At 39.5% G+C, this 12,081-nt stretch overlaps 2 protein-coding genes and 1 pseudogene across 2 annotated transcripts; all 3 read right to left on the bottom strand.

Moving 5' to 3' along the window:
* Positions 1-2,764: 2,764 nt before the first annotated feature.
* On the bottom strand, positions 2,765-3,863 carry LOC144633941 (melanocyte-stimulating hormone receptor-like). Its single transcript, XM_078492870.1, has one exon. The coding sequence runs from the start codon at positions 3,831-3,833 to the stop codon at positions 2,808-2,810; it is 1,026 nt and encodes a 341-aa protein (XP_078348996.1). The 5' UTR covers positions 3,834-3,863; the 3' UTR covers positions 2,765-2,807.
* A 3,729-nt stretch (positions 3,864-7,592) lies between these two features.
* LOC144632876 (beta-4C adrenergic receptor-like) lies at positions 7,593-8,753 on the bottom strand. The gene has a single exon (XM_078491630.1). It carries the CDS (start codon positions 8,618-8,620, stop codon positions 7,688-7,690), a length of 933 nt encoding a protein of 310 aa, XP_078347756.1. The 5' UTR covers positions 8,621-8,753; the 3' UTR covers positions 7,593-7,687.
* Positions 8,754-8,973: 220 nt separating this feature from the next.
* Positions 8,974-11,863, bottom strand: LOC144633508 (melanocortin receptor 5-like; annotated as a pseudogene).
* Between the last annotated feature and the right edge of the window lie 218 nt (positions 11,864-12,081).

Genomic DNA, 12,081 nt, shown 5'->3' with positions numbered 1-12,081 from the left:
ATCACAGGGACCGTGGAGAGGGAGGGGCTAGGGGGGCTTTAGCCCCCCCCCCCCCCACACACACACACACACACACACACACACTTTTTACAGTAACATGAAAAAATTGTAATGAATTAAAAAAAAATCTGAAAATATTACGTTTCTGGATAACGTAGTGTCTTATAATTAACCAATTTGTTCAGATCGAAACTGACCAATAATGAAACTGGCCTTTTTCATGAGACATCCATTCGCCCTTAAAAAGCCAGTTTTTAATAAAGAGCACGATCCTGTAGTAGCCAAGCATTTTTTGATATAATTGAAAAACTTTAAGACAATTGTCCGCATTTACTTGTTTTTAATGTATCTAAGTTAAAGGCGAGTCTATTTTGGTATTAGTAACTGCTATTACTTTCGTCCCTTACAAACTGTTTGTTTTCGAGCTCATGCAATAGGTAATTCATTTTGCAACAATAAAAGTGAAATTGTCTTTTCTGTTTTCATTTTTCTAGTAATATCTCAGTTTCCAGTACTTCAACATGGTGAGAGAGGTTCATGTCTTGATGAAAGGTTTAAAGGGTCAGTTATTAGTTATATCAAACGTTTTGTCGAGCAGCGTCTCTTTATCCCAGCGTTTTGTCGTTTTAAGCAATACTTTTACAAAAAGAAAGTGCTGAACGTTTAAATTTTTAAGTTCAAATGCATTTTCTGTTATCTAAGAGAAATTGACATTCAAATTTTCCAGGGGGAACGTGAACATGCCCCTGGAGAGCGCCCCCACCCCCCCCCCAATAGTAGTTGGATCAGGCTTCGGCGTTCGAGGTTTAAACCCCCCCCCCCCCCCCCACTCAAATTCTTCCTGCGCGGTCCCGGAAGTTTGCTCAGAAGCGCGGCGCACGCGATTAATTTGTTGTTCACTGATTTAACTATAACCACGGACTCCTAACAATAGATTCGGATAGTTTCTCTTGAAAAGGCAATAAGATGTATTTTCTTATTCCGCGAAAGTAGACAGCTAGCACACAGGTTTCATATATAACTGTGTAACTAAAATTGAATATTCTCAAAAGGGGTGTCTTTAATCTAATTGAATTGCCGAGGTGGTAAAAATATATAACCTGTCTTTCTTTGTTATTTTTTTTTATTTTTATTTTTACATTACATAAGTAGTATTAATAAACTATCTATCTATCTCTATCTCCATTGCGTTCTTTTATTTCTATAATCGGCTTGGGTCTCGATTTTTCATGGTTCTTTCTATAGAATTATGTTACCCCGGTAACTCGAACTCGTATAACTCGAACCCCTGCTAACTTGAACTAACATCTATTTCCCTTTGATTTGAGGCCACTTTTCAAACATTTTTACTGGGTTTACTTGAACTCGGTTAACTCGAAAACCCCACTAACTCGAACTGAATTCCGTTTCCCTTGATCAAAGTTTGGGTCAAATTTACCCCACTAACTCAAACTCAGGTTCTTGCAACTCGCCACGGATGCCCATTGATTAAAGCAACGAACAGATCATGTATTAAATATTTTGTAAAAAACGAATTAAGAAGTTGACAGCCATTTCCACTCTTATAACCTCTTATAGGAATGTGTGATCGTGTTAGAGTTTCTGACAAGATATGTTTAAATTGGATTGTACTGTATACTAAAGAACTTAAAATTCAGTAAAATATCAATTATTAACATGGCAAATTGAATATTAAATCGACTCCGATAACTCAAACTATTTTTCGTTTCCCTTCAGAGTTCGAGTTGTTAACGAACTCGTTCCAATTACTATTACGAAGCTATCAGGGGCGTAGCCAGCTTTTAAAGAATTGTAGGCCTGGTCGATCGCTAGGTTTTTTTTTTTTTTTTTTTTTTTTTTTTGGGGGGGGGGGGGGGGGGGGGGTCCACCGGGGAGGTTTTTGAGATAAAGACCATATACTTTCTCCTTCCGACTTTTTGGTGATTCTGCGTATATTTCGACAGCTTATAGTTCTAACATGACATGACAAGGAATATTAATTGCACCTATTTTCGCTGGTTCGTAAATAAACGCTCTTTTCTTCAACAGCGCATGGAGTTGTGCGTTTGCCTGCCACCTAGCTAACCCAGAAGGTTTCACGGTTTGCACTTTCTAGATGAGCCATGATCTCATCAGGAAAGGGGAGTTGCGAGACATAACATGCTAAGATATGTTAAAAATTGCTCTCTTTTTCATTTTAAAAGTGCATCACCTTCAATTTTTTCTACTGTACATTTAAAAAATACGAGTAAGTTGAAAAATTTGTAGGCCCGGGCCTACGGGCCTATAGGCTAGCTACGCCCCTGGCTATTTAATAGACGAAAGCACATACATCCTTCTTTCCCAGGTACAGTTTGCAGCAGTGATCTGGTGATCTCCACAATGCACTCAACTTGACAAATCAACGAAAGACAGAACACATATTTCTCGACCTCGGCAATTAACGTAAATAAAAGGCGTTTATTTCCATTTTGACTCTACCTCAGTCACGTATAATATCTGTGTGTTATATAGCTTTTTAATTTGAAGTAAAAAAAATTATGACAGAGAATCTAAGGAAGAAGCTATCCGATTCTCTCGTTGCGAACCTTCGGCCGGTTATAATTAGAACAGTGAGCAATTAATTCATCGCGTGCGGCAGTCCCGTGCGCGCTTCAGCAAACCAACGGTCTAAATGCGATTACACAACGGACATTTAATCTAAATAACTAAATTTTAATCTAAACAACCAAAACCTTCCAACAGAATCTCTTCCATTCTAATATATCTCACAAACATCATTTTTTAAATGTATGTTAATTCCAGTTTTACTGCGCTCTCTCGTTTGTGACAATACAAACTGAGTTTAGATTGTTCTCGGTCGCGACAGCACTGAATGTCGATAACCGTGAAATGCCATGGCCGGTTAGACGTTTTCTGTGACAAGGCATGTTTCGCAGTATGTCTATGATAGCGCGGCGAATTTTTCTCATCTTCCAACAGTAAATTACAGGGTTCAAAGATGAATTAAGATATGCAAGAGTCACTGACAAAAGAAAAAGTTTCTTCAAAGCGATGCTTGGGCCGTCGATTCTTATGGCAGCCATAGAGATAAAGAAAGGCAAATAACAAATCCAAAACACGAGAAATACGTAGAATATACCGACTGCAGATTTAATGAGGCTGGCAAAATTTGCCATTTCACCAGTCTGTGTCACTTGCTGTACTTGCAGAGTCTGAATCTGATTCTTGTGGCGTCGTACAACTAAATAGATTTTGAGGTAAACCATTGTTGTAAGAAGGAGACCAACAACTCCACCAACACATACAGTTGTGAACTTGAAATCGGACGGAAGCCACAACGTTATCAACGAAGAACTTACGCTAAGCAACCATACTGAGATCACCACAGCAACAACACGCTTGTGAGTCACAAGTTCCTGATATCTGAGATGAAACTGTATGGCCAAGAATCTGTCTACACTGACAGCCACAACACCCAAGAACGAAGCTATGGGAAACAGACCCATCATCATGTCAAAAACCTTGTAGGTGCTACAGCTGGGGTTTACTTTTTGTAGCCCATTGACCAGAAGCGAGATGTAAAATGGTTGGGCCAGTAAACCAACACCAACATCAGAAACAGCAAGACTCAGGAGCAATGTCCTCAAAGTCTTTGGCAGCGAGGAAGTTTTCCTTATGGCGTGGATTGTTACAAAGTTCAGCACGATGACGTTGTAGCATAGAAAACTGTTGAAGACCCAGTTAGCGATGTAAGTCGAACGGAAGTCTTCAACCTCGGAGACCAATGGAAAATATCGCAACACATGTACTTCACAAGATAACTTCTTCATTTTTACGGTACTGAAAGTTTTTCTCACCAACGTTTTCACAAAGAGCTAAGACATCCTGTAATTATTGTGATAAAATATTAAACAGACAGTGTTTTAAATTAGTCACATTATTGTTATCAAGGACCATCAACGGATTCGACTGAATAAGTTGAGTGATAAAAATTATGGTAGCGTAGGTGCTAAATGTATGAATGAAAAAAAGGGTTAATGCTACGACGTAGTCAAAATACTTTTTTCCGACGTTTCGGCAACGCTGCCTTCAGGGGGACAAAACTATTACACCGTAAAAAAGTACCCTATACAAAAAGACTGTATAAGTTGCTCGATAGCCTTGCTTTGCCTGCCTTAAGCCTTCTTTCAAAATATTAATCCAGAACTCTTCTGTAGGTGTTATGCGGTGATTTCCATATTATAAATTTTTCTGATGAAATTTAAACTGTTCATGCTGTTTGCCTGTCAAATTAGTATAAACATCAAAATGAAACAATGACATCAATTTTACCTGAAAAGGCGGTCATGACATGTGCCATGTGTTTGTTTCACTGAAAACCCAACACCTGTCTCATACATACAATACTATTACATTGATACAATACTTACAATACACTGCTTGAACCATTAAAAACTAATACAAATTTAAGAGTTAAGAAATAAGGAGTGCAAAGATCTAAACAGTAAAACTCCGTGTGCCGTGGATTTTTTTAAGGCGAAGATGTAAACACAGAACGTTATTTCAGCAGAAACTGTATTGTAAAGTACAATCACAATAAACGATACGTTTCCCTCTGGTTGTCATAACATTGCAACGCGATGGGTGCGTTATGTTATGCTATTTTTGGGGAACTCGAAGTTCTTCTCAAATAAACGATTAACGGCACGACATAGCGGCACTATGTGAAGCTCATTTCACCGGGTATGAATATTATTTACATCCAAACGGAAGCCTTTCGTCGACAGCTAAAATCGTGTATGGGAAAAGTTTATTAAAGGTTTGACGTAGTAAAATTAATATTGGCAAAAGTGTAAACTAGGTATAACCCTACGAAAGCCGAGGAGGGACTTCACACTTCAGACTTCGGACTTCGGACTTCGGACTTCGGACTTCAGACTTCGGACTTCAGACTTTGGACTTCAGACTTCGGACTTCGGACTTCAGACTTCAGACTTCAGACTTCAGACTTCAGACTTCAGACTTCAGACTTCAGACTTCAGACTTCAGACTTCAGACTTCAGACTTCAGACTTCAGACTTCAGAATTCGGAATTCGGACTTCAGACTTCAGACTTCTTATTCGTCTCCTGACGTCTTACTCGTCTTCTGTCCAGAAGAAGGATGCATAAAGTATTACCAGGGGTATAGCTCACTCCAGAGGATCTTGAGATTGGAAAGCACAACCGTGCACTTGAACGTGAAACGCGTTTTAACCGAGCCATGTTCAGTTGTGGTACGCGTCAAGGCACAAACACGGAGCTAGCGCGGTACCAGAAATACATGACTCTGATTTCTCGCCATCATCATCATCTGGACCATCGCTACCAATGGGATGGGCCCTCCAGTCCTCAAGTGCACGCAGAACGCGATTTTCAACCAAGCAAAAAGACTATTTGATTGCTAAATTCAAGATTGGCAAGCAAACCAGACAAAAGTTGGATTCAGCAAAGGTATCCAGAGGTATGAGGACAGCTTAAGACAAGAACGGTGAGCGCCTTTTTAATAGCAACGAGTTTCTTACAAGCCGACAGGTTGCTAGTTTCTTTTCACGCCTGGCCTCAAAGTAAAGTGTTGATGTTGGTACTGACTGACTCTTAGTCACAAAGTGACGACAAAGAACAAAACGAAGCAGAGAAGGAAGCCCAGAGGCATGTCTCTAAGAAACGAAGTAATGGATGACATTTCAATGCAGCATGCGCATCCATTACCAATCGTGTATATTGCTCATAACATCTGTGATCATGACATCGTCAAAAATTCGAAGCTTTCAAAGTTTGCTATCAAAATGTTAGATGAAATTTGCTCTTCTTTTGGACTTGATGTATCAAAGATCAACGTCAAGAAAAAAAGCCATACATAGATTTGTTGACAAAACCTTGCCATGGGCCGCCACTGCGGAGGAGCGCTCACTAACTAGTAATGGTCACTTGTACGCTTGAACAGTGCAATCCGAGTTCCAAAATTTATTTAAATCTCTCGATATCTTTAGCGTAAACAGGCCGCTGCTAAGTTTATTTTCGTGTCTATGTCGTTGTCAAGTATGAGGAATTTAGTGTCCGGTAGCGATGTGAGTGAGTGAGTGAGAAAACCTCAAGTTTTAACACTTTTTACATAACTAAAAGCGATGCTTTTAGTTATGTAAACCATGCTTGTTATAATATCATCGAGAAACAGAATTATCGGGGACAAGAACGATGTATTTTTCAGTGACCAGTTTCAGGAAGCCCAAAACAACCTTTATTTTATTTCATTTCAAACGTCAAACTTTCTGTTTGTATCGAAAGGAGACCATCCTCGTACCCAGGGTCTTCGTTCCCATTGACCAGCGGTCAGGAAACGAGCGCAGAAGGGACGAATACAGTATGGGGCCCAGTTCTCGGCCACTTTTGACGTAAACTTGTATTTCTTACCTCAGAAGAACCGCAGGAACTTGAAATTTCGCCCAGAGCTAACTACATTATTCAGCTTTTTGTTGTAAAGCTATCGACCGGTCAATAATTAATTTGCCCGAGCAATAATAAAAATAAAAGCTCCGTTTGTGGGCCCAGTTCTCGGCCACCCGGACCCAGTTTTCGGCCACCAAAAAGCTTGTGCGTAATTTTCTGTATAAAAAGGCTCAGTTAATTTCCACAGTCAAAAAATCACTCTGTAAACTTATTTATGTTATGTCGATCCCAAATTATTTTATGAGACTTTGTTTTACTTTAGAAAAGAAGGTTTTTAACGCGCCTAGTTGCTTGCCTATGTGCAGGGTCTGGCAAACCCGCAGAACTACGTTGTGTGACCAATGCATTTAGATGGTTTATTTTGCAGTGAAAAGGTCTTGAAAGAGTTAGGTGTTGTAGAAATAGTAGAAACGACAAAAGTCAGCTCAAAACGTAGATATTTAACTGAACTTTATTTTTAAAACATTTCTTTCTTTCATTATTGCTGCAGCAGATAAGTGCATTAAGACCAAAATATACAACGGTTCAACAAAAAGGTTAACTTAAGCAGAAAGCTGAATTATTCTAAGTTTTACATGCCAAAAATTAGCTCGTTTGGTAGGGGCTCACGGACAAAATACGAATTTAACTACATACATGAATTTTAAGGAGCCGTAAACAAACAAGTTTTCGAAAAAAACAAATTCACCTACCTTCGCATAAACTCGACGTGTGAGCTTTCTATAGCGAGTTGAAAGATCAAACTCAAGATACTTAGAGCACAAGAATCAGTCTATCGCTGAATGTAAATAACTTTTTGTTTTAATTCAACTGAGGCGTGAAAAAAACGCGTTGAACACAAAGTGGCCGAGAACTGGACCCGGCCAAGAACTGGGCCCCATACTGTACTCGAGGTACGAGAATGGAAGGAGACAGAACCGGGAACGAATGTGTTATCTGTATGACTGTTGCGCACCTTCGCTGAAAAAGGAAACAGTGCCTTCGCAACAATAACAACATCAAAATGGTGATTATCTTTTATTTCTCTCTCTTTGATTTTGAGAGTAAGCAGAACTTATAAGTTAAGCAAATCACGTAGTAAATACGAGTTTGCGATAATTCATCTCCAAACACTTTCAAGCCATCGCTTCAGCTGAAATTTAAGACATTACCCCCACCTCACCCCCTTAAGTATAAAATTATATAAGTCGACAATAGCTAACTAGATGAACAGCAAAGTACTTGTCTGATTGTGTCCTTCACTGCTTGTCTCACTTCGTCTATCTTCCAACAGTAAAGAATCGGATTTAATGACGAGTTTAAGTTAACTATAGTGAGTGTATAACACCAAGCAAGATGAACAGATGAAGATAGATAATAATCATCTGAAGTCAACAAAGCCTCCACTACGCCCCCGGGTAGATAACAAGCGGCAACGGTTAGTTGCAACCACAGTGCAGTGGACACTGCCTTTCTGTATCGCGCTATGTTCAGTTCGTTCGGTTGTTGAGCTTGGTCTTGTAAATGAATTTGATGATGGCGGAGTTTGAGAAAAATTTTTGTGTAAGAGAAGATCGAGGTTACTAGACACAGTGATATTACTATAATTATACACAAACTGTTTATAAAGGGATTCAAAAAGTACATTGCTGAAATGGTAGTGGACACAACCCAAACGGTAATAACGATCACGTAGGTTCGCTTCAAGGTTACAACTTGTTTGTATCTCAGCCCCAACAAAAGGGCGAGAAGTCTGTCCACGCTTATTGCAGTCAGTGTCAACAGAGACACTCCACACAAAGTGGGGTTTATTATGAAATTCGCGACTGTTACGTAGCGGCAAATATCCCAATGTTCGTTAACTACGGATATCAAAAAGGTAAGAAAAAAAGGCTCTGCAATAAGTCCAACAAAGAGATCAGTTGTTGCAAGGCTACGAAGCAGAAGCTTGGACGGCGGATGAAGTGAAGACTCCCTGCGAAGCGCAGCTAGGATCAGCGCATTTCCAAGAAATGCAGTAATGAACAAAAAAACGTTAAAAACTGTAAGAAATGTAAAGTGGCCGTGTATTCCAGCGGAAAAACCTGCCGAGCACACCAGTTGCTTAGATGTTTGCTGCTTTCCATCGCCGGTAAAGTTTGCTGTCGCCATTACTCTGCAATATGATCGATTATCTGTAGTTCAACCGTAAGCTGGATCGTTTTGATCAAATTTCATCAACTCTATAACTATCGCGGCTTTGTGATTATTAACAATCGAAACGCCTTTGACAATGCTTATATTTTTCAAACATCAATTATTGATTTAGAAAAAACACTCAACTTTACGAGCAGATGGCTTTCCCGATAATTGTTTTTTTGTTTTTTTGCTGTTTTATTTAGGAAATAAACATCGAAATCAGGATTAAATATAAATTTATAGTTCCAACTATATGATTCGAAGCCTTTCTTAGATAAAAAGATGTTTTTATTCCTCAATACAAAATAAGCTGTCATTTTTGCAAAGACGATGTTTAAACGAAAGTGTTGGCGATATTTTAACACTTGATAAACAAAATAGACTGAAGCTAAATTTGTATTTGTGTTCTATGATTTTCTCAACATCTCCCCAAATAGAAATGATCTAAGATAATGTGACTACTGCTTTCTGTTTACCCATTTTCGTCGCTTTTCAAGCAATATGGAGCCAAAATCTTCTGCTGTAATTAAAAAATGTAAATAAGGATAGCTTTTATGTTTGTTCTTGATAAGCTTAGGTCGACATGCAGGAGCTAACTGGATAAACAGCAAAGTACTTGTCTGATTGTGTCCTTCACTGCTTGTCTCACTTCGTCTATCTTCCAACAGTAAAGAATCGGGTTTAATGACGAGTTTAAGTAAACTAAAGTGCCTGTATAACACCAAGCGAAATAAAAAATGAAGAAAGTTCACTAGTAGTGAATAAAACCGCGACTATACCATAGGGTAGATAACAAGCGACTAACGTCAGTTGCAACCACAGTGCAGTGGACACTGCCTTTCTGTATCGCGCTATGTTCAGAGTGTTCGGCTGTTGAGCTTGGTCTTGTGAATGAGTTTAATGATGACGGAGGTTTAGGAAAATCTTTGTGTGAGAGAAGATCGAGGATACTATAGACACAGTGATATACTTGCAGTTATACACTGAAGTTGTTATTGGGGGATTCAAAAATACATTGTTGAAAAGACTGTGCACACAATCCAAAAGGTAACTACGATCACGAAGGATGGCTTCAAAGTTACAACGTGTGTGTATCTCAGCCTCAACAACAGGGCGAGAAGTCTGTCCACGCTTATTACAGCCAGTGTGTACAGAGACATTCCAGACAAAATAATGCCTATTGCAAAAGCTGCAATGAATACGTAGCGGCAAACATTCCAATGTTCGTTGACTGCAGACAACAAAAAGGTAACATAGAGAGGCTCTGAAATAAAACCAACACAGAGATCAGTTGTTGCAAGGCTACGAAGTAACAGCTTGGACGGCGGATGAACTGAAGACTCCTTGCGAAAAGCAGCTAAGATCAGAACATTTCCAAGAAATGAAGTTATGGATAGGAAAATGTTTAAAACTGAAAGAAATGTCAGCTGGCCGTGTAATACAGCACTTAGGGCCTGTTTACAAGCAGGTAGGGTAACCCTAGTGCTAGGGTTACCCTATCAGGAGGGTTACCCTAGCGCTCCCGCATTTCTTCTTTTTTTCATCGACGTGTTTGCAAGGTAGCTACGGTTACCCTAGCACTAGGGTAACCCTAGCTGAGCATAGGCGTACGGGCCGGGGGGGCAGGGGGGGCTGCAGCCCCCCCAAATTTTGGGCAAGTCAGATTTTTTGGGCAACAAGAGAAATTTGGGCAAAGCTAGTTTTTAAAGAAGTATTTTTTTCGAAGAGATAGATAATTTCTATTTTAACCTGAAGTCGGCGTGTTAAAGCCAGTTAAATTCACATGAGACAGTGGTTGCTTAGCACCTGATGAGCTTCTGGTTAATAGTGAAGGGGATCATTTGTTGATATACCTGATTGAAGAATGGTTGACCCATGAAAAGCATAAACCATGAACGATGTGACCCAAATGTTTACTGGGAAATCGAAAAAATAATTGTTGTATTTGTCAGAATAAGCATGATAATAAGACCGGTTGTATTAGTCATGCTCCCAAGGCTCTCAAAGAAAGAAAAAACTTTGATTATCAATAAAAGTAATATTACTGAGCTAACCAAAGCTGTCTACCCAGAATACCATCGGGTCATATCGTTCATGGTTTATGCTTTTCAAGAGGTCAACCTTTTTTTCAATTAGGTATATACATATTTGTAATTTTGTTTTACTGTTGAGCACTGTACTGCAAATATCTGTCACAGTTAAACACCTGATAAAAAAACCTTCTCCGCGTTTCTAAATTTTACAAAATCGACGGCGAGATTCTGAAAGCTGAGCAGAAAATGTGCGCGAGTTTTCCTCGTGTGCGCGGATTAGGCTACACGACTGTTTCAGAAATGCTGGAGACAATGCAAGAGAATGATCTATTTTAAAGGTTTTCAGATTTTCCTTACGTGGTTCATATCCATGCAGTGATACCTGCTACATTGTGTTCTACAGAACGATTATTCCGTGCGTTGCGTAGATTGAAAACTTACCTCCGCAGCACCTGATGGGGCGACGTGTCAGTAAGACCAAGTAAAAAAAAACCCAAATGTTTCTCGTCCCCACTCGCTACATAATGTTGTAAATAATGTTCTCATTATTTATGAGCTCATGTCGTAGATTCTTATGTAAGAATTTTTCACTTCATTTGTAAGCCTATGTTAGTTCATCGTATGACCCTCGTTTCTTTTCGACTGTTTCGTAAAAATTTGGGCAATTTGCGAGAATTTTTTGGGCAAATGTCTCACCGCCCCCCCTGGCAAAAAATTGCCCGTACGCCTATGTAGCTGAGCGCTAGGGTTACCCTAGCGCCTTGTAAACGCTCTGCTAGGGATAACTCGCCTACCCGGGACAACTTTATTTTGGCTCCAAGAAGCTAAATATGTTTAAAAATACCGACAAAAACAGCGAATTGTGACCAAGAAACATCGTGTTCATTCACAATTTGTCGTATTTTGCACTGGAACGGAATTATTTTCCAATAACAGCTTCTTACGACAAAATGTTACAAGGTTAACTGAAGCGTAACCGGTGTAAGTTGACCCGGGTAGTAGGGTTACCCTACCTGCGAATTTTTTGCTTGTAAACCCGGGCTATCTTCTAACCCTCTTGCTAGGGTGACCCTAGCACTTGGGTTACCCTACCTGCTTGTAAACAGGCCCTTAAACCTGCCGAGCACACCAGTTGTACATATGTTTCTGCTTTCCATCTGCAGAAAAAGTTTGCTGTCGCCATTACTCTGCAATATGATCGACTAATTGTAGTTCAACAGCAAGCTGGAATGACGGTTTTGATCAATTTTTTTAAATATATATCAACTGAAAGTTAATTTATTTTGCGGCTTCGCGATAATGAACAATCGAAACGCCTTTGACAATGCTATATATTTTGTCAAACATCAATTATTGATTGGGAAAATCAATTCAACTTTCAGAGCAGATGGCTTTACCGCC

The sequence above is a fragment of the Oculina patagonica genome, chromosome 12 (assembly GCF_052425735.1).
Source record: "Oculina patagonica isolate OP01 chromosome 12, crgOcupat, whole genome shotgun sequence".
In the NCBI taxonomy this organism is placed as follows: domain Eukaryota; kingdom Metazoa; phylum Cnidaria; class Anthozoa; order Scleractinia; family Oculinidae; genus Oculina; species Oculina patagonica.
The sequence above is the reverse complement of the archived record's forward strand: the minus strand, read 5'-3'. Positions and strand labels throughout refer to the sequence as shown.

Bases quoted from the DNA above. Each gene is read 5' to 3' on its own strand.
- LOC144633941 (XM_078492870.1), bottom strand. From the start codon at position 3,833: ATGAAGAAGTTATCTTGTGAAGTACATGTGTTGCGATATTTTCCATTG.
- LOC144632876 (XM_078491630.1), bottom strand. From the start codon at position 8,620: ATGGCGACAGCAAACTTTACCGGCGATGGAAAGCAGCAAACATCTAAG.